This window comes from Myodes glareolus, chromosome 1, assembly GCF_982192425.1.
Source record: "Myodes glareolus chromosome 1, mMyoGla1.1, whole genome shotgun sequence".
NCBI lineage: Eukaryota > Metazoa > Chordata > Mammalia > Rodentia > Cricetidae > Myodes > Myodes glareolus.
Window position 1 is genome coordinate 116,634,665 of NC_142026.1, and position 26,418 is coordinate 116,661,082.

At 43.4% G+C, this 26,418-nt stretch overlaps 1 protein-coding gene across 4 annotated transcripts in view; it reads left to right on the forward strand.

Moving 5' to 3' along the window:
- Ect2l (epithelial cell transforming 2 like) overlaps positions 1–26,418 on the forward strand; it is an 85,483-nt gene that overhangs the window by 48,058 nt on the left and 11,007 nt on the right. For 2 of the 4 annotated variants that reach the window (XM_085688783.2, XM_085688792.2), the window contains exons 5-19: positions 1,006–1,258; positions 2,319–2,478; positions 4,224–4,362; positions 6,001–6,169; positions 9,473–9,601; positions 11,424–11,516; positions 13,187–13,369; positions 15,403–15,506; positions 17,543–17,668; positions 20,902–20,988; positions 22,660–22,874; positions 23,808–23,955; positions 25,140–25,213; positions 25,310–25,466; positions 26,274–26,339. In XM_085688783.2, the coding sequence (XP_085544909.2) occupies positions 1,006–1,258; positions 2,319–2,478; positions 4,224–4,362; positions 6,001–6,169; positions 9,473–9,601; positions 11,424–11,516; positions 13,187–13,369; positions 15,403–15,506; positions 17,543–17,668; positions 20,902–20,988; positions 22,660–22,874; positions 23,808–23,955; positions 25,140–25,213; positions 25,310–25,466; positions 26,274–26,339 (2,103 nt within the window). The remainder of the gene's footprint in view (positions 1–1,005; positions 1,259–2,318; positions 2,479–4,223; positions 4,363–6,000; positions 6,170–9,472; positions 9,602–11,423; positions 11,517–13,186; positions 13,370–15,402; positions 15,507–17,542; positions 17,669–20,901; positions 20,989–22,659; positions 22,875–23,807; positions 23,956–25,139; positions 25,214–25,309; positions 25,467–26,273; positions 26,340–26,418) is intronic. The other 2 variants (XM_085688789.2, XM_085688796.2) reach the window with 1 other exon arrangement.

The window sequence follows — 26,418 nt, forward strand, 5'->3', positions numbered from 1 at the left end:
CACTTTGCTTTGAAACTGGCAAATGTGGACTAGGAAAGTCCTCAGTCATAGGGTGCTTGTCATTCTTGAGGACCTGGGGTCAGTCCCCAGCACTGCATAAACCAGGTCTGGTGGTACACACCTGTAACCACAACACTCAAGAGACTGAGGCAGGAACGTCAGAAATTCAAGGTCGTTCTCAGTTATGCCATATAGTGAATTATATAACAAACAACAACAACAAAAACAAACAAACAAACAAAAACTGGCAAATGCCTTGAGACCGGTCTGGGTTTCTTTTGTTCTGAGATCTTGAGGACACAGGTTTTTACTGTGCTGGTAGTTTTAGAATGTACACACACACACACACACACACACACACACACACTCATGCACACACACATACATATGCACATACACATACATATCCACATACACACATTGTCTTCTCTTAAGGTCAGAACATATTCCAAGAGTATCCTAGGACTCCCAGGCTCACAGCACCCCTCCCATCCCAGCCTCCCAAAGACCTGGAGCATAGGTGCATGAATGCATGCCATTGTGCCCTGCTTGTTTTTATATTTTGTCTAGATTGTGATTTCAGTGAGCCACATAAAACTCACCATTTTTAATAAGTCAAAAATAGCTGCAATTCGGCAATATAATATGAGTTCAATAAAAAATTCTTCTCTGCAGGAGGGTTGGTCTGAAGCAAAGTATTATACCTGAATTCTCATAATCTAGAGTTAAAGTGACAGAATGCTATCAGTGTTACAAGATGGCATATATATGTATACACTGCATTATATATTTATATATAATGTAATGTATACACACCAAAGAACATTCTTCATATGGAATAAAATATACTTTATACTTTTTATAGATTGAAGTTTAGACATTAATTCAATAATACTATAAATGGTAGTCCACCAAAAAATAAGGTGTGTGTGAATGAAACCACCATTGTCAGAAAACTATCCCTTAGAAATCTGTCACTCTTCCTTCTCTTGTTCTTCTCTGGAGGATTGCCTATGGATGCCCAAATGCACGAAGCTTGGATGGTTTCTGCCCTATACTCCAACACAGAATGAATACGGAGCTTGGAAGCACCACTACATTGCTTGTGTGTCCAGCTTGGATTGGCTAACGCCCAGGGAAGCTGCTGCTGTTTATGGGACACTGAATGAACCCAAAACTGAGGATGAGGAGTTCAAGGAGAGGCAAAGAGAAAAGTGCCTGAGGAAAATCATTTGGGAGAAAATTGCATTTCGTAAAAGTGAGTAGCATTATAAAAGTTTCTGTCTTACCTAGGCACTGGACAAATGGGTTTACATCCAGACTCCCTTCTAGACAGAGAGAGCATGTGGAGCTCTCATCACCATATGCTCAAGGTCAGCTCCTTTTTTCGTTATTATACTTTCAGTTAATTGGCAATAAGAACATAATTTCTAATGAAATAGCTAAGATCAAGCATCTGCCTCCACGGTAGTCTACTCCCAGGTTTGTAAGAGTGTACACAAGGAGGGGATCTGGTAAAATGGCTCAGTTGCTGACATGCTTGTCATATTAGCCCGAAGACCCTAGTTAAAACTGGTAGTACCCACAAGAGGGGGGACCTTAAGTAGGGTGTTTGTGCCTTGTAATCCCAGTTCTAGGGTGGAGGCAAGGACAGAAGGATCCTGGGAGTTTCCTGGCCAGCGCACATAGCCAAGTCAACCTTTACCCGCCACTTGTGTGTTTGCACCCATACATCTGTGCACACACTTGTACACGTACCTCTGACCTTTCCCAGACACAACCCCCCTGCCCTGGTGCACATGTAAAAGGAGGAGGGAGTGCAAACACAGTCAGAAAATGAGAAGTAAATTTGGGACAGGAGAATTGGGGCTGGTGAAAACGAGGAGCGAGCGTGGGAGTGAGACACAGAAGAGCGATTGCTTTGAAAGAAGCAAGAAAACAGGATAAGGCCATGGGCTCGGGGAAGCCTCTGATGTGCACTTGTTCTTAAAATACACTGTTGATAGGCTTGGGCTCGCCTTCCTCTTCTCTGAGAAGATAGACACAAAATTACCTTCAGCCAAGGACAGAAAGGGATGCAAACCAGTGGACTGATTATCTGGTCCTCACAAGAAGAATTTCTTGTTCTCTCAGCTTTACTTATTGACTCCAAGTGACAGATAGCAAATAAGAAATCCTATAGGAGTGGATGCAAGTGGTTATAGTTACTGTTTGGAATATTGCCCTGGTGTAGCTTCCTTTTTGATATCATGATCTATGTCAGCTTGTCTGGGAAAAGTATGGCGTAAATGGAAAGCCTGCTGCTGTTCATTTTTCAGAGGAGTTATTCAAAGCTCGACCCCCTTGGCTGAGTGGAACACGCTGTTCCAGGTCCATGAGCCTGCCCACTGGTCCTCGGATGCAGAGAGAAGGAGCAGGATTCTATGAAGCTTTGGAGAGACAGCTTGTTCTTGCATCTTTAGATGCTTTGCCCATGCGGTGAGCAAACGTCTATCTACTGAGGGCTCAGGACACTCCTATGTCGTGGAGAATTCATTATAGAATTATTTAGCCAACAGAGGGATCTTCAGGAATTGGATGCCTTGTATTCTATGAAATGTCAGAGAAGGAATTAATGACTTCATTTTCAAGAATAGCAGCCTTTAAAAGCTTTCTGAAGAGGAAAATATGTAGTGTTCAAAACTTATGTCTAATGTACTTTTAACCCTATGGTAAAGTCATATTGTAGATATCATATATTTTCTAAAGCTGATGAGTAAAAATGACATTTCCCTACATTTTTATGGAGTAAAAGTAACTGCACAGTGTCTTTGTTAGTCACTTTCCCATTGGCCTAATGAATGATTGACATAATTAAACTTTTAAAGAATGATCTATTTTAGCTCATGGCTTCAGGAACAGTTGGTTCCATTGCTTTGGGTCTACAGTAGCATGGAGCATCGTGGTGGAAACACATGAAAGGGGAGGCTTACTCACTTTATGGTGCTCAGGAAGTGAAGAGGAAAAGGTGGCATCACTAGGGTCCCATTAGTTCATTCAAAAGCACACCCTTGATGGCCCAACATTTTTCTACTAGGTCCACCTTCTAAATATCCACCCTACCTCTGAATAGCACCATGGACTGATGACCAAGCCTTTAATACCAGAGAGAAACTGCAGATCCAAATTATAGAAGCATCCAAACAAATGTGGACAAACTCCCATTTATATTGGTAATCTAAACACAATACTCTTTTCCTACTGAAATTAGAGAAAAGGTGGCTGTTTTCAGCGATTCAAGTCATAATATATGAGCACAGTGCCATGATTCAGTCCTTTTTTTAACTTTATTTTTATTTTATGTGCATTGGTGTTTTGCCAGCAAGTATGTGTGAGGGTGACCGATCCCATGGAACTGGAGTTACAGACAGTTGTGAGCTGCCATGTGGGTGCTGAGAATAGAACCCTGGTCCTCTGGAAGAGCAGTCAGTGCTCTTAACTGCTGAGCCATCCCTCCAGTCCCAAGGATTCTGTTCTTATTCTACCTGCTCTCCTATCTGATGTTTATGACTTCCAAAATTGCATAGCTGCTTAGAGACGAAGAAGGGTTATTTTGCTTTTCACTTTGGATTCCACGCTAACATTTCTAATGAAGACACTGGAGTCTACAGGTGACGTGACTCATCCAACTGTCATAAACACTGGGACCCAAATCCTCACATTCCAACCCTCCTTCAGCTTCACTACCGACATCACATGCAGGTCCAGGTTGGAACATTTATGAGTGTGGCCTTACGTCTCACTCATCTGAAGACACATAAAGAATCTTAAGAAGCGTAGGGCATCTCTCATCCTCGGTAACGTGGGGTTGGGGCTGTGGAAATAATGGAGATGTTACTTAGGAACCCCTAAAGGCCAGAAGTGAATTTTGAATCGCTTGGCTACCCCTTTTAAAATACAGTTTTGAACCTTTAGATGTATCATGGTATTTAAGAGCCCAATAAAAGCTAAATGAGAGTCAAGAAGCTTTCCTTGCATTCCTCATGTGGAAGTGGAGAGACAAGGGGGCAGATTTGGCCAGCCTGGGACCCCTGTTTGTCACTATCCCTCAGACTGCTAGGAGAGCTTAAGAACTCAGGGGTGCTGGCCTTCTGCTGTCATCAGTGTTCATAGCATACTGCCACTTATCAAAAGTCATGCTAGCGGAGCATTAGGATTTTATCCCTCCTTCTCGTCTCCTACAGAAGCAATCTCTCTGGAAGCCACTCCCCCTCTTTCTTAGTAAAGAAAAATCATCACGGGATTGGCAGAACCAAAGACAACTCTTTCTCCGCTTTGCAAGTGCGTGTCATCCTGATCTCATCGCGGATTCCGGCCTATGAGGTACTGCTCTTCTAGGAGGCCCGGCCCGCCCTTCCCTGGGTGGTTTTTTCATCTAGACTAACAAAATCTTTTGGCTGTTCTGTGTGTGAAAATGATTCATCTCCTGAGAGGAACATTGTCTAATCAAGTGAACATTTACAAGACCCATACAGTCTTAAAAACTGAAAGCAATAAATATAAAAGTAATCAAACTTATTTTGAGAAAGCACGAGAGGTCCACATTGCTGTGTTAGCAGGTGGTGTCCAAACACTCCTGTTGAACTGAGCTTGTTGCTCTTAAAAAAGGTAGCCAGCCTGGGCTGGTCTCAAACTCGTGAATCTCCTGCCTCCACCTCCTTCAGCAAATCCTATGGGGCTATGCTACCATAACAGGCAATAATTTATTTATTTTTTATTTTATTTGCATTGGTGTTTGCCTACATGAATGTCTGTGTGAGGTTGTTAGTTAATAGACAGTTGTTAGCTTCCATGTGGGTGCTGGGAATTGAACCCTAGTCCTCTGGAAAAGCAGTCAGTGCTCTTAACTGTTATACAATCCAAGAATGGGAAGAGTGATACCCACAGAATCAGCTGGCCTGAGCTAGTGGAAGGCTGACAACTGGGGAACCTGCATAAGACCGAACTAGGCCCCCTAAATGCAGGTGACAATGATGTGGCTTGGGCAACATGCGGAGCCGCTGGCAATGGGATCAGGATCTAACTAACCCTAGTGCATGAACTGACTTTGTGGAGCCCATTCTCTATGGAGAGATATCTTACTCAGCCTAGACACGGGGTGGGGGTGCAGGGTCTTGGTCCTGCCTCAAGGAGATGATGGGACAGACTTCATTGACTTCCCAGGGGAGGCTTTACCCTCCCTGAGGAACTGATTACAGGTGGTGTAGAGGAAAGTTGGGGGAGTGGAGGAGAAGAGGGAGGGGTAACTGGGACTGATATGTAAAAATTAATTAATTACAAAAAATAGTCGGTGTAATGATTAAAAATATTTAAAATTCTTCCAGAATTCCCAAGAAGTTTAATAATATTGTGTGACCAATAGTTTTCAAAAGTGGACTAGAAGTGCTGCTTCATGATCTATTTAAAAATGGTGCCATTAAATCAAAATATGATTACTACAAAATGAAGTTATAGCTAGGTATAGTAGTATGTACCTGTAATCCAAGCATTTAGGAGGCTGAGGCAGAGGATAGATGAAATTTGAGGCCAACCTGGAGTATTAAGTAAGCTAGGACTATATAATGAGACTGTCTCAAAATATAAAAATAAATAAAGTGAAATGAAGTTATTATTTTCATTTTACATATATATAGTTAGATTTTAAAATCCATTGCAAAATGGTATTAATTTAATTTTATTATTTTTAATAAGTTGTGCATAAGTCTGTATGGCATGTATAAAAATAAAGAGGCTGAAAGAAAAGTAACCTAAATCATCTGTACTATTTATCTGCATGATGGGATTGCAAATGAACCTCCTATTTCCCTCACAATTAGAGAAGAAATGAAGAAATTTAGTTTCTTCCTTTTGTACTTTCTGGAGCAATTCTTTAGCAACGATAGCGTATGGCACAGCACCTGGGTTCTTCAGCTAGCTCTAGCGTGCACACACCGACTCCTGCAGCTGCTGTCTCGCTTCCAGATGGTGGTGGAGAGCGTGAAGGTGGGTGTCGTGACCGTGCCCTACGACCACAGCGGTGTGACCTTGGAGGGCCTGCTTCACCTCCTAGACAGAGCTCTGCAAGGGCGGAAGGCACGGAGCCTGGGAATATTTAGCAGCGGAAACAGCCGAGAAATTGACTTACTCCAAGGTTGGTCTGGGGATTGGCAGAGAACAGTCCCACAGTTTGAGTGTCTGCGGCGCTTACCCACAAATGTGATAGTCACAGTAGCAGCGCTGCCAAGTTCCCATTCACTAGGAAAGGTTCATTGTGCTGTCATGAAGAATGTAAAGTAGCTTTGGATGATTTTTGATGATAATTTTAAATATTTGATGATTATTTAAATATTGTGATTAAAATCACAGCATAATAATTATAATCTTAATCCTCTTTAAGTATACGGTTTGTTTATTCACATTCTTTTTTTTTTCTGTTTTGGTTTTTTAAGGCAGTGTTTCACTGTGTTGCCCTGGCTGTCCTGGAACTCACTCTGTAGACCAGGCTGGCCTCGAACTCACAGAGATCCGTCTGCCTCTGCCTCCTGAGTGCTGGGATTAAAGGTGTGCTCCACCACAGCCTCACTCACACTCCTGTAAAGCTTTTCCATCTTGCAAAATTGAAACTTAAGGAATATCGTGTTCCTCCCCTAATCCTGCCCCCCAATAACCACCATATCCTCTAAATACAGAAGTGGAATCCCTTGTTTTGGCTTTTGATGGCTAGATTTTTCCTTACACCCTCAGGGTTCATACACTGTACCCATTGATGTCTTCTCTTGTAAGGATGAATACTAATCCACTCTATGTATGCACTCCAGTTCGTTTGCTGCTTGATTCACTAGCAGTCGTTCTGGTTGCATCACTTCTTGGTTGTCGTGAATAACTACAAACCTCTTCTGCTCTTGCTTACAGTGATTATGGAGATATACCTATAAGTATGATATAGTGGCTCTCTTGTTAATTTAAAAAGCCTCCATACTGTTTTCCATAACTGTTTTTTAATCAACAATGTACAAGGATACCAAGTCCTCTGTGCCATTTACTTGCTAAAAGTTTTTGTTTTCATAGTATCCAATCTCATTGTCCATCTCTGTTGATGAATGATGCTGAACATCTCTCTGTCAGGACCTTGTTGCCATTTTTGTATTTTCTAAAAACAAAGCCTTTGCTTATTAAAAAGAGGGTTGATTTCTGAATAGGTTGAGTTGTAGAGATTTGTTGTATGTTATAGATATTAATTCCTTACCAGATATATGATTTGCTAGCATTTTCTTCCCTACTATAGTGTCAAAGTGGCTGTTCTATTATTGTGAAAGACACCATGATCAAGGCAACTCTTATGAAAGAAAACGTTTTGTTGGGGACATGTTTACAGTTTCGAGGTTTAGTCCATTATCATCACATCAGGGAGCATGGCAGCAGTCAGGCAGCCATGGTGTGGGAGAAGTAGCTAAGAGCCTCATCCTGATCTATAAGCTGAGAGAGAGAGAGAGAGAGAGAGAGAGAGAGAGAGAGAGAGAATCTGGCATGGACTTTTTGAAACCTCAAAGCCCACCCCCAGCAACACACTTCCAACAAGGTTACAGCTATCCCAGCAAGGCCACACCTCCTAATCCTTCTAATCTATTCAGATAGTGCGACTCCCTGGTGATTAAATATTCAAACACATGAGCCTATGGGGTCCATTCTTATTCAAACCATCACACCAAGATGTCCTTTATACTTTAAGTACAAAAGCCAGTCTGATGAAAGAATGGTAATTACAATAAACACCACGGTAGATAAATTGGTGTGAAGTTACCACCTCTGATGAAGTCCCACTTGACTTGTACTGCAAAGGAAAGAAATGGCCGACATAATTAAGTTGTTATAAGGAGATGAAAAAAAAAATCAATATTTACCCCTTTAGAAGATTTTTACCCTTCATATTCAACTCGCATTTCCCCTTAATTATATCTAAAGCAGAATTGTTTTACATTTATTAACATCAAAACTTCCAACCATGTGGGATGAGAGAAGAGGAAATAAATCGGATGGTCTAACTTCCAGAGAACTTGCAAAATGGCAGGGTAGCTGGCTTTTTCTTTGGGCTGCCAGCTAAAAGAAATTACGTGGAGATTTATTATTAATAATGAAAGCTAGACCTATGCTTAGACTTGTTCCTAACTAGTTCTTATAACTTAAATTAACCCACATTTAAAATCTATGTCGTTTTACCCTCACTCTGCACTGCCCATCCCGCATCCTCCACATCTGACTGGCAACAATGCCTTTCTTCCCAGAACTCTGTGTCCCCAAAAGTCCTCCTGCCTAACCTCTTGCTGCCTAGCTAATGGTCATTCAGCTCTTTATTAACCCAATCACAGTGACACATCTTCACACAGTGTAGAGGACTATTCCACAATAGGCAGAACCAGTCACAAACCACTCCCGAGGAAGTGGGGGTAAATGAGAGTTTGAGGTGATGGTTGCCGACTCCGACTTCAGGAGTCTGACCTCTGCTCTGACCTCATTTTGTCATTGACACCTGTGGGAGTTTTTTCTGTTTTAGAAGTTAGTTGCAAGATCTTCGGACTCCATTCACCTTAAACTTTGCTCAAGCCTGGTGACTCACAATGCTGCGCAGTGAAGGCAGAAACACAACGACCAAAGCATAAGTGTATAACACCTGATTAATCTAGAGTGTGAAAGAGCCTTTGGGCACATAGCCATTCAGTGACACTTTTTGTGGCCCTAAAATGGTGCTCTATGAAGCACAGGTACACTGGCTGTTGCAAGGAGCAAGTCGCTTGTTCGTCCCAGCAACCCAGAACTGAAATAACCACACAGAAACTGTATTAATTAAATCACTGCTTGGCCCATTAGTTTTAGCTTCTTATTGGCTAACTCATATTAATTTAACCCATCTCTATTAATCTGTGTATCGCCATGTGGCAGTAGCTTACCGGCAAAGTTTTGGCATATCTGCCTCTGGCGGCTCCATGTGTCTCTCTCCGCCTTCTTTCTCCCAGCATTCAGTCCAGTTTTCCTCACCTACCTAAGTTCTGCCTTATCAATAGGTCACGGCAGTTTCTTTTTTTTTAATATTTATTTATTTATTATGCATACAATATTCTGTCTGTATGTGTGCAGGCCAGAAGAGGGCCCCAGACCTCATTACAGATGGTTGTGAGCCACCATGTGGTTGCCGGGAATTGAACTCAGGACCTTTGGAAGAGCAGGCTATGCTCTTAACCACTGAGCCATCTCTCTAGCCCCCCAAGGCAGTTTCTTTATTCATTAACCAATAAAAGCAACATATAGACAGAAGGACCTCCCACAGCAATTGGCAATCTTGGTTTTATGGACAAATATTATGTTTTAAATTTGTGATTTTATTTCCACAAAGTGCCAAAAGTTTCTGCTTATGGTGATATAACAACCCAATATTGATAATTTTAATTTCTTTCCTTAGGCTATAAAATTTCTATTACAAATTTACTGTGGCCTGAAGTGAGAGACTTCTGGGAGAAACTGGGAAGCTATGTGGCCTCTGAAGAAGAAGGGGGCCAGGTAGACCTCTTTGTGCCACTTGGAGCATCAGGTCAGCATGAGGATCTAGAAAGGCGGGGGACGTGTCTATCCATGATGTCATTCTGTGTGTTTCTGAGGTACCTTCACGAATGAATCCATTTAATGCATGGATCAATGGCTCATTCCTTTTTACCACTGTAACGATTGCATGAAATACTGTTACCCTGTATACTGTAATTTCTTTATCTATACCATGTATTTTATAAGTGAGGTTGCTGTGAGCATGTGTGGAGACATGTGCAGTCACTCCTCTAAGGTACATACGATCCCAGTGGTGCGCACTCAACTTTTACAAAGCCAGCTGGCGTGTTGCACCCCTTTACTTTTCCAGGGAGTATGTGTGAGAGTGCATTGCTCGACACTTGATTCTTTAGTTTTAGCCAAAGCATCTCATAGTGGTTCTGATGTGCAGACTCCTACTGAGTCACGATGCTGAGCATCTTTCTATGTACTTAACCGCCATTTAAAAATCTTCCTCAGTCTCTGTTCAAGTAGCTAGCAGATTTTGAAGAGTAGATTATTTTTCCAGTTGCTGCCTCATGTTTTCCTTCTCTGAAGAGTTCCACTGAACAGAAGAATTTCTTAGTTCTGATGAAATCAAATTTATCATCTTTGCTTTTGTAATTATGTTTTTATTGTCATACTTTTAAATTATTTAAAAAGTATGTATTTTAAAATCTTATGCCTGTAGGTGTTCTGTCATATGTATGTGTGTACCACATGGGTGCAGTGCCCATTGAGGCCAGAAGAGGGCGTCAGATCCTCCAGAACTGGAGTTAACACCTGGTTGTCAGGAGCCTTGTGGGTACTGGGAACCCACCTGGATCCTCTGGAAGTGAAGCCATGGTGCTTAACCCCTGAGCCATCTCTCCAGTCCTTGTGTTTTAAAATCCTTTGCACAACCAAAGATCATAAAGATTCCCTCCTGCACTTCATAGGAGTTTATGTTTAAGTTTGGCATTTAGGTCTGTGTCCCATTTGATTTATTTCCGAATACAAGGCTTGGGCTGAAATTTAATTTATTTTACTTATGGGGACCTATTTTCCCAGCACCATTTCTGTAGGGAAGCCTTTTTCTCCTTATCCCTCACCGTGAACTTTATGTACAAGTTTACTGCAATCATGGATGATATGGACTTGAGTCCACTCTCTGTCTCTGGGCTCTTGTGGACTCTCTGTCTGTCTTAATTATCAATGAAAATAGCATCTAACCCCATCAACTTCTACCACCTTGTGCCTAGAAGCAATAGGGTATTTATTTTTGGACCACAGAGAATTAAAACGCCCCATCCATTATGTAAGTTTCTTCTCAAGCACTTCAATGTAGTCACTACATTCCGTAATGCAGTCTATACTCCAGTCTGTGTCACCGAGGAAGAGAGAAATTAACACCACATTAAATGTTGACATGTTGTTCCATCCTGTTTCTCTGTTTCAACTCTGTCCACTCTCAATGACAGTTCCCTTTTACTCAGAATACTTTAGGAAACCCATGAGGTTTTCTCTGTCTTTGACTTAAATATTCCCAACTTGAAGGTAAGCGTTTGCTCAAGCTGCCTGCCCTCTCCCACATCTTACCGCTCTGTTCTCACAAATTAGGTGTGTGGACATCTACCCATGGGGGTAAAGGTGAGGTATTGATGGGCTCTTTGATAGAAGGATTTGACTTGAAGATGACAGTTGCCTGCGGTCTTTCTTGGCCAGCTCTGCCAGGCTTCTCAGTAAGAGTTGACTGTTTCCGGAAAACCTGTGAGTAAACTAATGCAAGCTTTTTGCTCTTTTGTTTGTCTGTTTGTTTTGTTTTGTTTTGTTTTTGTTTTTTGAATGTGCAGAAGCAGGCATAGAAGTTCTTTCTCAGCTGTCTCAGCTAACTGGTACATTCTTCTCTGCTCCCACTGGAATCGCGACTGGTTCATTCCAACACAGTAAGTATACATGAGAGCTGGCTGCCGTGCCCAGCCGCAGACAGCCGCTTCAGCATCCCTGCAGGACAAGGGCTAGGCAAACACGCTCCTTGTCTCGTTTCTCTTCATCAGCAAGCAGAAGCTGTACACCTTTGCCGTTGTACAATGATTCCGATCTGGCTGCGGCAATTGTCACTCTCTCTGAGTGGATGTTGTCCCTTCCAGAGCTGTGTCATTTCACACCACTGGGTCATTCATTTAGAGGAGGATTTCTGGCTGAAAATATTTTGCTTCAAGCCATCGTATACTAAAACCCTCTTGAAAGAGTCCAGCAAAATTGGATGATTTAGGTTTTATTTGGGAACAGAAATTGGCGCTGTAAGCAGCTTTGCTCGGATCCCATGAAATAGCATGATCAAGATGGGAAATGGATCAAAAGAGAAAATACGCCTGCATATCCACCTTCATTGACTCAATAAAGCTACTGATATTGGCTAAAAAACGCAGCGCTGGCTGACAGGAGAACCACGTGGCTCTCCTACAAGGTCACTCGTCATTGTCTCGTTTTCCCCTCTTTCTACCGAACGGGGCTTGGGCTGCCTTGGAGATGACAGGAACACTGATTCTTTAGTCCCCAAAGGCCTTTCATGACTAGGGAGAGTTGGCACCAGTGTGACAGTGTAAGGGAAATGATTCCATGTAGGGGAACAGAAAGTGCATTGACTCCATAGTTCACACAGTTCAGAAGCAGAGCCGGCGGGTTCACCGCAGTTCGTACAGCCTCAGCAAACGATGGCGCCTATGGCTCTGTGGAGAGGCTTGCTTAGCTCCGCTCAGCAAGGTTTGGGCCCTGTTGCTTGCCCTAAGCGACAGCTGTACTTCTTTTTCTCTTCCTGCCCCTTTCTCCTTTGGTCGGTTCTTCTTGTAAAAGAACACGTTGGAGAGTCTTGCGCATACACATGGGCATGCTTGTAGGAACAGGAAACGCAATGGATCTGATTATCCATTCCAGTAAAAACCTGCACCAACAACACACCAATGTGCCCCTCCATCATGATGCAATTGATTTGCAAGGAGTCGAACTTTCTCTCCCATCCACCATAGTCGTGCGGAATATTTTGAGTTCCCCACAATTTGAGAAAGAGAGGAGGAGGGGCTGCTAGGGGTTGACCTTGAATGGCTTGGCAGGGTGTGGGAAGTGCTAAGTAGGAAGAATTCTCACTTTAGAATGGAGAGACACATTCTTACTTACATCCATCCCCTCTGCTTTCCAAAGCAGCAGACAGCGATTTTGCTTCTAATTTCAAGTAGAACATGTCAACCTTATCTACCACGAACAGACGGGCATCCACAGTGTCCTTTTCAAGTTTCTTATTTTACCACTGAAAGCAGGCTGTGGCTGCTTATCTTCTCCTGAGAAAGTCCACTATGCCCCATATAAAGACAGCTGAACTGGTTCTACTTTAAACAAAAAGTAGAAATCCCCTGCCTCAGATCAAGTCTTGAGCTACTTGGAGAGCTCAAGGCCAATGAAAGAAGCCTTGTCTCAAATAATAGAGTGGATAGCACCTGGGAAACAACTCCTTGAGTTGACCTCTGGCCTCTACATGTAAGTGCACACATGTACACTAACACACATGAACACTTGTACACACACAATGATCTCAAATCTTCAGTAAAAATCCTGTCAGTTCTTAGTGACTGGCTGGGGCCACAGCAGGACAGGCTGCCTCCTTCTGACTACTTCAGTGAGTCTAAACTACAGGCATGGACCAACTTCACGGACTCCCTGGAAGACGCCTTGAAGTCAGTGAGGAAGGAGTTCCACCCACTCTTCAAGAACTTGCAGAGGAGCATCAGTGGCCGGATCCTGGGTAAGATCTCTGAAACTTCCACAGATCAGACCAGAGCTTATCTATCCCCTGAGAAAATTCAAGACCGAGAACAGCATAAGGAAAACCCAGCTGTAACACACGCTTGGTCAAACACCATCTCCTTGGTTTCTCAAATACTCAAGAGAAAACTAGCCATACTCAGAGTGTTGGGGCTGACTCCCGTTTTCAGGTCTCTCCATCTTATTGGTCCATATGGCAGCCCATCTGCCCTGGACAGAACTTGCCTTTTGCCCAACTAGAAAACTATCTTTCCGCACCACAACTTTCCAGCTGCTAAGTACTTCTTACCCATGGTTCTACAGTTCTTGTTCTACAGTTCAGTTATTATCTAAAATGCAAAATTTACCCAGATGATTCAGGGAGATCAGCCCATTTGGGTTCCCCTCAAACTATGCATATAAACTATATATTATAATTTTCTTTGTTGTAAATAGGAGCTGCAGGCTGCATTCCCACTGCCCCGACTCCCGGCTAGTTTACACCCAAAATAATTACACGGAAACTGTATTCTTTTAAACACTGCCTGGCCCATTATATCTAGCCTCTTATTGGCTAACTCTTACATATTGACTCAACCCATTTCTAATAATCTGTATGTCACCACAAACTCGTGGCTTACCAGGAAAGATTTAGCATGTCTGACCTGGCAGCTTCATGGTGGCGGCTCTCCTGATCCTGCTTTCTTTCTCCCAGCATTCTGATCTGTCTACTCCACCTATCCAAGCTGCTGTCCTATCAAAGGCCAAGGCAATCTCTTTATTAATCAATGAAAGTAACACATAGACAGATGACCCTCCTACATCATTTCTTCTTAAACAATAAAATAAAATATGCAGCTTGGTGCTGAGCTCCCTGGACTTTTAATGAGTCTATTGGACTTCACTGAATCAATTTTCCATCCCCACTTCATCCCCCTGATTCAGTTACCATAGCAGTCTTTGTGGAATAATGCACTGTCTCAGCATCAGATCACAAGCTAAACTAGCTCACTTTGTAACATGAGACACTTTTGCCAACTGGATAAATTGTCTCCTTTCACCTTGACCATCTCTTCATATCTTAAATATTCCACTGGACTAAGACAGTACCATTTGAACACTACAGACTGGTGCTTTCTTCCCTCTCTGTGTTGTGCACACAGACAGGAACACACGTGTGTCCACAAAGGCACTTTGTCCATCGGCACATGTCCTACATCTTGCTTCACAAATGCTTCTGATGTAGAGATCTTCCCCTGCATTTTCCTGTGCCACCTGCTCTGTCACATCTAGGAAATGTTAAACCAATATTCTTAAATAGTTTGAAAACTAGAAACCAGCCTGGTAGTGGTGGTGCACGCCTTTAATCCCAGCACTCAGGAGGCAGAGGCAGGTGGAGCTCTGTGAGTTCAAGGTCAGCCTGGTCTACAAAGTGAGTTCTAGAACAGTCAGGGCTACACAGAGAAACCCTGTCTCAAAAAAACAAACAAAACAAAAACAACCACAAAACAAAACTATAAACCAGGAGAAATAAATCTCTTTTTTCTTTTATAAATACTAAGAGTTAGACAGAAAAAGGGGGACAGCAGATATTTTTTATAAAAGCGTGTTGGCAACGAGAAGTCAGTGGGAAAAGATGTTTTCCAGTCAAAGTATGTAAATACTAAAATATTAAAAATGGATAGATATGCTTATATGAAAGTTACTTTCTCTGAACTTAAAATTTGTACATTTGAACACAAGGTGAGGGAAATGGGAGACTATTCAGTTGCAACAACTAACACACAAGGTTCCGTTCATAATTTCTTTTATTATTGTCAGATTCTTAGATTCCCTTTCAATACCGATTTTGCCACATTGAAATCACTTTGGCTCACTTCCTGGTTTATGACAGAGCCTCTCACGGCAATAAGAAAACTTTGGTCCTGCTCCTTGCATTGTTGTCCACTAAAAACAACTGTGATAACTGTTTTCTTTGCCATCATGTGTCTCGCATGAATTAAGTACAGTGCGTGCGCCTTATTTATATTTCAGGACAACTTATGTTTGACTCTCTGAGTATGGCCAGCATCCTAGATAACCAAGATGCTGCACAGGCTCTGGCGGATGGGCTGGTGGAGTTGTCAAAAGAAGGAGCTGTAAGTGTTGTGGCTGAAGGACAAAAACGGAAAAATTTCAGCACAAATAAATCCTTAGTTTATGTTTGTTACCTTTAACCAGTTTATCGCTCTGGGACAGAATGCCTCAGAGAAATCACATCAGTTTATAAAAGTAGGCTCAGAGAGATTCTGGAGTCAAGATGTGGTGTACTAAGTATATAAAACAGAGAAGCCCTAAGAAGCGCACACACACACACACAAGGTTTAGTCCATGGGCTCCCTTTCTCACAGTTCCAAGGATAACTGTGAAGCGAAGGAAATGACCAGACATTTGGGGGAAGTCCAGAATAAGAGAGGAGAAGCCATGACTGGTGCAGTCTCATGGCTGTGCAAGCTCTTTATTCTTCAAGGACTGACCCCCTCCTGTGGTGATTCTATCATTTAAACATGATCTCTGCACACGTGCCCTCTCCTTGCTGCTCTTCGTCTCTTTGTCTGCTCTGGTTTCTCTTGGTTTTCGTGGGCAGCACCAGATAGCCGCAGGCTTAGCTACCCTGTATGGAATTACTCTTAGCCATAGACTGCCTGCCGTAGTCTCAGCTCAGTGATATGCCAGCCTTACATCCTATGAGTCAAGGCCTTGATAAATTTCTCTGTTGAAGTGATCATAGGTATTCACAGAGATCCAAAGGCCTGGAAAAACCCTGCACTTTCTCTCAAACACCAACTGGCTAAACTTATTTGGTGGACGAATAACCATATATGGCATTATTTTGATGAGGCTCAAACCTACAGTGTGAGAGGGAAGTAGACACCATGGAGAGTTGATGTGTTCCTCATCAGTGGTGGCGCCTTGCCTCTCTCCTAGGCTTGCTTCCCTCCTGAGAGACCACAAGATCCATGCTGGCCTTTTTCTCATGTTGCCAAGGGCTGTTGTGAACCACTTTGAGTCTAAAGATCTTGAGTGAGCCTTCCACAAGACCTTGAATTGTGGAGAAAAACTGAGAACCTAAATATGGGATGAGCACAAATTTACTAATATTAGTTGAATAACAATTACTTTGTTTTCTAGTCCTATGATTTAAGTAGGGAGCTGAAAAGTCTGGTAGAAATGTGTACTCTTTTGTATGTATCCATGTGTAGTGCACATGCATGTGCATGTATGTGTTGTAGAATATTATTTTAACTGGGCAAAGATGTGTTACATTAGTTTATGTTGAGGAATATTACTTCAACTGTGTAAAGGTGTTATTTATGTTGCATTTGTTTAATTATGAAAAGATGTGTTGCGTTTGTTTCTCCTTGCCTGCCTAAGGCACCTGATTGATAATAAATCAGGTGATTTATTGATAATAAATTGATAATAAAGAGCTGAACATCCAATAGCAAGGCAGAGAAAGGACAGGCAGGACTGGCAGGCAGAGAGAATAAATAGGAGGAGAAATTGAGGCTCAAAAAGAGAAAAGAAGGAAGAGGAGGAAGAGGAGGAGGAGGGGAGGAGGGAACAAGGAACACATCCAGGGTCAGAAGCCAGAGAGCCAACAGCCAGCAGACATGAGAAACGTAAGATATACAGAAAGAAAGTAAAAAGCCCCAAGGCAAAAAGTAGATGAAGAGAAACAGGTTAATTTAAGTTAAAAGAGCTATCCAGAAAAGAGGTAGCTAATACCAAGCATTCAAAACTGGGCGCCATGATTTGGAAGCTGGTTGGTGGCCCAAAAGAAAAAGTCTGGTACATGTGTGTGACATATATGTGTGTCTGTAAGCCAGGTGTTTTCCTTGATCACTTTCAGCCTCATGTTTTGAGACAGAGTCACTCAATAACCCTGCAGCTCACTGCTCAGTTAGGCCAGCTGGCCACTGAGCTCTGGGGATCCATCTGAACCCCCACCTGGGGTTACAGGCACAGTAACACCAGAGCCGAGTTGTTCCTGGTGCTGGGGTCACAACTCAGGTCCTTAAGCTCACGCAGGCGCTTTAACACCTGACCTGTTCTTTTCTGTCGTATGTTTAACATGTCGGAGGAATATTTTAAATTAATTTTTGTGTGTGTGTGTTGGGGGGGCATTTTTCAGGACAAACCTCTGGAATTTTTGTCATCTTTTCTGCTGAAGAAATCTAGTAAAAAGAGCGAGGAATTTGAAGGAAATGATATTCTGTTAGGCTGTGACGTAAAAGTAACATCGGATCCACTCACGAAGGTAAACGTTGCTGTTGCGTATTTTTCTGCGTGGTGCCTCTCTGTAGAGCAAGGCTCCTGTGGGGACGAGATTCTCCTGAAGGATGACCGGTTTCCTGGAAAGCTTCCAGCTGCCAATTGTTTTACGAAGATCGTTGTCGCAGACTATTAAATAGGGTGTTTCTTGGTTCTTCACGTGAGTGGCATTTAAGCCACGGAGAGCACAAGCTCCTCCGCTGATTGGAGAGCTGCAAATTTGCATTTTACTTCATTTACTCAGCTGAGTTCTCGCTGAGGTAACCTGAAAGAAAAAAAAAATTGCAGACTGAGATCCTTTGTGTTGCAGATGAAGCTAAGAGTTCATCTTTCACAGGGGATGGAGGCGCACACCTTTAATCCCAACACTTGGGAGGCAGAAGCAGGTGGAGCTCTGTGAGGTCTAGGCCAGTGATTATTTCGGGTCTGGGTGGCTGGAAACTAATGAACAGCCTCCACCAACACCAGGAAGTGAAAGAAAGTGAGAAAAGGAAGGCAAGCCAAGATCCCCAGATCCCTTCAAGGGTGTGCCCCCCCCCCCACCATGACCAATTTCTTTACTGGGTCCCACCTCCCAGCAGTGCTACAGGACAGTGACTAAGCCTTTAATACATGGCCTTTGAGGGACATTTGAGAACCAAGCAATAGCAGGTGGTTTGTCAAGTTAGAGCAGTTCCCTTATCTGAGAGGTCACAGTGTAATTCTGCAGTGCTTCAGTTGTCCTAAGTTTAAGACAGTGTGAGTTTGATTATCATTTTACATCTGCAGCTGCTTTCTCCTGCAGAGCCGCTGGTGTCTCCACTGACTTGACAAAGTGATGGTTTCCTGGCTATAAATACTTAGCGCTGTGATTTGTTTTAAACTGAAGAGTGTTCTGCTCAAAGGGAAATTCTGAAGTTTTTCTTCCCCCCTCAAAATTCAAAGGCCCCTCCGTCCTCAAGGCAAAAGTATAAAAATACAGCGGGCTGGCATGAGACAGCCATACATGGAAAAGCAGAGCCCCTGGAGCAGATGGGTGCTGGAGAGGTAGAGCCTGCACACCAGGGGAGGGCTGAGACTGGACGCTGCTCAGAGACCACCTCCTGCACCAAAGTTTCTGCCTGGGTCTAAACTGTTGACATGACTGCTCCATGGTTTGGTTAAGGGGAAAATTTTTATTGTAGATGAGGGGGGGAGAGGGGGAGAGAGAGGGAGAGAGAGGGAGAGACTGAACATGGTCAGCAGAATGGACATGGCCAGGGCTGGCTATAAGAGAAGGAAGAATAGCAGGGGTTAGAGAATAGAGACAACATAGTGAGAGAAGCAGGGGCAGAAGAGAGAGAGAGAGAGAGAGAGAGAGAGAGAGAGAGAGAGAGAGAGAGAGAGAGAGAGGAAAACATAAAGAGAATAGCAGGGTTATAAGGAGAATGAGCTGCTGAGGAGGGGAGCCCATGTGCTGGAAGGATTATCGGGTACAGGGGGAGGGGAGAAAAGCTAGGTTGTTAGGTTTTGAAAAAGTGACAGACACTCTGACGGGGGTGGGGTGGGGGGTGGGAATGGAGGCCAGCGTGAGCTTAGATATGCCAATAGGCACCACAGGGGCCTCTCTCTCTTCTGACAGAGGTAAGGGAAAAGACTCCTTTTCACAAGTTCCAGAGGAATGCTGGCTTTTATCTAACTGCAAGAAATGCCCTATAGTTCAGGAGGAGTCCATTTCTGGATATTTGGACTGCTTTTTGGAGTGTGGGGAAGTGGAGTTGCTTTTGGACCTGACAGCTGCTATATGAAACCACAGAGCTACAGAGTACGCTCATTTTCTCCTCATTAGGTAAAAGGAGTTTTGGTTGAAAACTGATGTTTATAGCCAGGCCAGAAGGTGTGGGCCTATAATCCTAGTATTTGGGAGGTGGTAGGACGGTCAAGAGTTTAAGGTCAGCCTTAGCCAGAGAGCAAATCTAAGGAGAGGCTAGGATACTGGGGACTCTGTCTCAAGGAAACAAGACAAGCAAATCCTCAAACAAGGTGATGTTTGTCCTCCGACTTCCTCCAGGGACAGCAGGGGATCTCTACTAAGAGTTTTATCTTTGAGTCTTTACTGCTGTACTGTTCTTCTAGCAGGAACACAGGGCTATTGTTCTCTTCCTAGAGGGGCCCCTGGGATGCTGCTCCGGTAACCAGGGGACTTTTTTATTTTGATGGACTAATTTATAGACAAACCACAAGATATAGTAAAGAGAGAGAGAAAAAAGCCATATTTAAATGTGAAAACAGACAAAAATAGGAAGAGTACGTGAACTGTTTGACGACACTTTCTCATGAGTGGAAGAAAGGGATGGATTTTCTAAAGCATTGGAGCCTGTTCTTTCCAGAATCTTCATAGTGAGATCAGCCTCCTCCCACTGCTGCCAAGGGAAGAAGTGGAGCTGGAGCGTAGGTTCAACCCACTCTCAGGAGTGTGTAGGTGCTGATACGGAGAGGAGCCCTGAAGGCAGGACCCTTACCCCACCCCCCATCACCTTTCAGGGAAGAAGCTAGAATTTAGGTTTCAAGTTTAGTAGCTCAAAGGAAGCAAAAAGCTGTTTCTATTTTTAAATTATATGTGTGCATATGTACGTGTGTACATGTGTGGAGACCAGAGGGTGAGGATCGTCTTCTGATGTTCTCTAGGTCTTGTTTGTTTGTTTATTTATTTTGGACAGGGTCTCTCACTGAGCCTGAAACTTGCTGTCTTGAATAGACTGGCTGACCAGCGAACCCCAGGAACCCTCCTATTTCTTCCTCCTAAGGCTGGGATTACACGTGGGCACTTTAACCCACTGAACCAGCTCCCAAGTCCCTAAGACAGTGGTTCGCAACCTTCCTAATGCTGTGACCCTTTAATACAGCTCCTTGTGTTGTGGTGACCCCCAACCATAAAATTATTTTGTTGCTCCTTCATAACTGTAATTTTGCTACTGTTATAAGCCACAATGTAAATTGGAATATCGGATGTGACCCCCCCACAAAAGGGCCAAGACCCACAGGTTGAGAACCACTGCCATAAGGGCTGTTATTAAAAACACAAATCTTAGTTGAAGAGTGGCACCACACTTGTCAAGTACCTTATTCAGTGTGCCTAGGGACCTTGGGTTAAGAGCTGAAGGCAGATGGTCCCCAAGGCTCGGATGGGAAGCATACTGACGGCGCTTCCAGGGATTACAGAGCCCGCCTCCAAGTAACTAAATTCCATTTCATCTTCAGGAAAGACATGCCATAGAAGACAACTTTCAGGACACAAAGTCTAGTCCAAACCAAAGCCACCTGAACATGGAGGTGCTGGTTAAGCTGGTAAGCTGCCTATTACCGACTAGGATCTTATCAGTGTACTTGCTGACAGGGAAGCGCCATTATTAACTGTGGTTAGTTCTTTGTTTTCCTTGGAGACATCCCTTAAAGAGAGGGACAACCAAGCAACTACTTAATTGAACTGGAGTAAAACCCAGTTGGTAGATTTCTGACCTCCTGGTAACTATGCTACCAACTCAGTACTTGAGCCAAAGGATGGAGATGTGGCATATGGGAGAAAACCAATCTGCATGTGTAACATGAAGGGGGGCCGGCTTGTTGGGGTTTTTGTCCTGCCCAGTTCCCCAGCTGTTTAGTCCCAGAGAAAAATCACACACAGGACTCTGTAAGTTATAATGCTGATTGGCCCATTAGGTCAGGCTTCTTACTGGCTAACTCTCACATCTTGATTAACCCATTTTTCTGATCTATTTTAGTCATGTAGCTCAGTACCTTTTTCAGTGGGGCAGCTCACATCCTGCGGCTTCCGTGATCTGGGCAGGAGTGGGAGGAATCAACTTCCTCCTCCCCAGAATTCTCCTGCTCTCCTTGCATCAGCATCATTTCCACTTCCTGTCTGGTTTTCCCGCCTACACCTCCTGCCTGGCCAATTAGCGTTTATTTAAAACATGATTGACAGAATAGAGACAATTCTCCCGCACCATGTATGTGGTTTTTTTTTTTTTTTTCATTTTTAAAAAAGGACACACAGACGTGAAGGTTTTCAGGCTTTAATTGGCTCACCAACTTACAGGCTAGCATCAAAAGCTTACTCTAGTCACTATGTGGGAAATGCTCTGCCCTGGGCTGACAGACAGCCTGGAGAGGGGCTGCCAGACACGCAGAGGCTGTCCTAGCTGCCAAAACGCACAGCATGCATTCGTTATTTTTGGAACATTCATCATGGCTTCACATTTATTTACGTTTCTTTTTCCAAAGACTCCAAAGAAGATGTTAGTATCCAGTTTTACAGATGAACACCTGAGTTAGAAAGCCTAGGTGACTTACCAAAGGCTAGACTCTCAGAGAGAGAAGTATGAGTTCTGCAAGCCTTGAGCTCAGACCTAGAAATCTTTAGAGCCCCATCATGCCCAGGGAGGGTCCAGGGCAGGCACTGGCCTTAGGACAGGGTTTCTCACTTTCCCTACTGATCGATGGATCACTAGAAATCAGCATGGAAAACAATCATAAACTGATGGTAGCAACCGTCACAGCCTTCTGAGTCCCCTGGGATTACATGCCTGGACTACCTACCTGGCTAGGATTGTTTTAAATTGCTTTTGGCCATAGTGATATTTTATTTGTGCCTTAACAAATAAACCTTGCCTGGAGATCAGAGTGAGGAGCTGGCCACACTTGTTAGCCATCGAGGCCAGGCAGTGGTGGCACACACCTTTAATCCCAGCACTCGGGAGAGCAAGGTGAATGGTACAGTTTCTTATGCTATCCCAGTGGATGAGGAGGAAAGAGTAGAAGACACTCAAGAGTGGGTGGGCCACCACAGGCTGTCTGTCTCAGTTCACCAGGCTGCTAGATCTACCCCCTTACCATCTTCCCTTAAGATGATCCGTCTTTTGGGTCTTGCCTCTTTCTCCTTTTCAGGCGTCTTGCTATGGGCCCTTGCTGAGAGCCTCAGTCATTACATTTCTCCTGAATTCCTGATGTTTTCTGCAGGAGAGAAAGCTCCAGATGGACTCAGTAGAGAAGCGAACCCGAGTTGTGAGGGAGCTTGTACAGAGCGAGAGATGGTATGTGCAGATGCTGGGAATCGTGAGGGAAGTATACGCAAGGCCCCTGAGGGCAGCGCTTGCCTCAAACAGAGCCATTCTGAGTGCTGCCAATATACAGATCATTTTCTCTGATGTTCTACGCATCTTAAATCTCAACAGGTAAACCCTAAAGATGGATTCATTAACTTGTACTCCCCAGATGGTGGGAAGAGCACACTTTGTCTCAAAAGTCCCACTGTGGCCCAGGCATTCTTTATCTTCTTGGGGGATCCCATAACCTGGAAGAGCAGAGAGTCTCCTTTGCATGTTACCTGACAGGTACAACCAGCAGTGATGGCTTCCAGGGCTACCCCAGGTCTAGATCACAACATATGTAAGAAAAAGAATTCAATGCCTAGGTATTCTGTAGCCAATAGACTGCTCACACAGAAGTCCATGTCTAATTGAATAACAGGACAGGAACAAAAGGACTCACTAGGACTAGGAAACTCTGCTTTTCCATGCAGGCTTCTTATATGTATCAAGAGATTGAGAAGAACAACGGTTTCTTCATGTAGTAGGGTAAAGTGAGCCAAGTTCTGGTTTTAGTCAATTTCTACAGACCTGGAGAAGAGTCCCTCATTTCTCTGGACCCAACTCCTACCTAGTGATAAGGTGAATAAAACCTCTCTCAGCTTTCATGGCCTGAAGGGCTGAAAAGGGTCACCTTGGATCTGTAGAGTATGTGGGCTGTAAGCAAGTTAAAGTTAAAAGTCAAGGCCTTGAAGCTTCTGAAGGTACCGCTCTCCTCAGGGGACTGTGAGAATGTCCACAGCTCTGGCTCTCTAAGGGTGGAACATTCAGAAGTGGTTCTCTCGTGGAAAGCTAGATTCTGACAGGAAATTAATGTAAAAGATGGGCGTCTGGACAGCCAACCTCTTCCCTTACAGCCCAGCTGTCAAATCCAGATTTCTTTGTGGTAAAGTACTCAGCTGGTCAAGATTAAGTTCCACCTCAAAACACTAGGCGGAAAAGCCTATACCAATGAACTCATTGCTTACGTTTGGAGCCTCACAGGTTTCTATGTCAATATACAACCTTCTCATGTTGTAGAGAATTTCTAGCTAACCTAAGAGACAGACTACAGGAATGGAGCCCAGCCCACTGTGTGGGAGAAATATTCATAAAATTTGGAAGGCAGCTGAACACATACACCAATTTCTTCAACAACTATCCCGTTGTTCTGAAAACCATTGAGAAGGTAAGTGCTTGTGTTACCTCCATGCTAACACTGAGGTAAATAAGAAAGGATGCTTCTCAGTTACTCCTTCTCAGGTCTCCTCCCATGTACTTCAAGCTTCTTGATGACAGGGACCTTAACATAGAGGCCAACACAGTAATGGACGCACATCAATGCTCAGGAATCAACCGCCAAATTTTCATGTAGCCCAGCCACTTAGTGGCTCAGTGACAGGACATTAAACAGTTAAGTTGGAGCAGGATTGTGAGCTCAGAATACTCTGCTACTCAATGGCAGGGGCGGGGACACACAAGGTTGACTCGGTGGATACCTTGACCATGACTTTTGACCTGAAGACAAGAATTAGAGCAAAGAGTGTCATCAGAAACAAACTGGTGGCGAAAGTTTTACAGCCATGGCAAATGCTGGTACCTATTTCATGAACAGAGTGTGGGCTTACAGATGTTGACGACATTTAGCTATGGTAGCTATTATTATTTTTCCAGCACCATCAAGTCTTTTAAGACCTTTAGTTGTTTGCACATATGAATGGCCTTATTCCTTAAACATTCTTGGGGCTTGAAATCAGCGAATCTTGAATTCACACCTTAGCTATATTGACATCTTTTAGACATGTATATACCGAATAGGAGGACAGAATTTCATGGGTGTACCAGTGGTGATCAAATGAGTACATATGAAGTGGACATTAAGTATAGTGGAATGCTTTTGTGATACCACTCTGGAAAACAGGACTGATGGCAGCATTAAAGGTGAATACCAGTGATAGCCAAACTCTTAAAGAAATCAAGTAGGTTTTATTGCACGGCAGGCCCTTTATGGGTAGGATTCTGTCCCCTCACTATGAGCTGGGTCTTCTATCTAAATATAAATTTAGATAAATTATAGATGAGAAAGTCAGGTAACTTGACAAGGTCACTACTCAATTTATTCTAGTTTTAATCCAATCCTCCCTTATTATAAATCTGTTACTATTTCTATTGATTAAATTAATAGATATGGGTAGGTGTGTAGTATAATTACAACACTAGAGTCCATGTATTAGAACATACAAATAGTACTATTGATACTTAGCTCTGCCTTCTTGCTTTGATATTCTGTAGATCACCGCTTGCTGGTAGAACACAAGGCCTTAGAACTATCTGACAGAGCAAAGATCTGACAATGTAATTCTCACCCTTTAGTGCAGAGAAATGACACCAGCATTCAGAGCTTTCTTGAAGAGGCATGATAATACCATTGCTACCAAAATGCTCAGGTGAGTTTCCACGGAGAGCACAGCTGGGCACTCAAAGTCATGCCCTCTGTGATCTCCAAGTAGCAACCAGGGCACCCTACCCTACGTCCTGTCCAGCCTGCCAGAGCTGCTCCTGTACCCATCCCGGAGATTTGAAGAATATATTAACCTTCTCTATGTTCTGAGACTCCATACTCCTGCAGGACATATAGACCGTGGGGATCTGACCACTGCAATTGATCAAATCAAAAACTATAAAGACTACATAGATCAGGTGGGTTGCTGATACGCATGTGTGGGTACAAATGTTTCAGTGCTTTTGTGGTAGTCTCATTTGAGGACCCTGAGAAGCCCTCTTTTCTGTGGGCGTCTTTACATCAACCTTTCATCCCTTTAAAGATGAATCCATAGTCCTGTTTCACACCTTTGGACATGAAAGGCATCTATTCCAATCCGAACAATGTGAGATAACATTTTTGGAGAACTGTACGGCCACAGTGACCCTGCATGCTCGGTTTTAGACAGGGTCTTATGTGTTCCAGATTAGCTTGGACTTGATATGTAGCCAAGGAGCACCCTAAACTTCTGATCCTCCTGTCTCCCTCATTTCTGGAGTGCTAGGATTGCAGGCATTCCCCAATACTCCTAGGCAATGTAGGGCTTGAACTCCAACCCAGGGTTCTGTGAATACTAAGTAAGCACTCTGTCACCCAGGTCACAGCCCCAGCGCCACCTTTTCTAGTGGGAAAGTATGTAAAATGGGGATTTGTGTAGATAACCAAAAGAAGAGAAAAGCCAAAATGTAAAATCTTTGGCTTCCAAAGTTGTTTGTTTTTAAGGTCTCAAGTCACTTTACTGACTCGGTAACCCCAGCACTCCCTATTCCTTATACCGTGTTGGCATGTCACACCCTAAAATGATTCTTTTTTTCTGAAGAGCCTTGTTTACTTGCCTTTGTTATTAAAATACTGGGTCCAGAAAATTGGTATTTTTATTAAAGAACAAGCCCTTTGCCAGGTGTCACAAAATAGTAATAAAAATGTCATGGTCTTTGTTTGCCTAATATAACCTTGTATTCTAGATAAAGGAAAACATCAAAATGAGAGAACAGTTGGCCCACGTACAGACCATTATCACAGACTGCCCCGTACGTACGCTGACGTTTTTGCTGCATCTCACACTCATGAGTATAATCTTGTCACTGGCAAAAAGAGACAGACAGATCC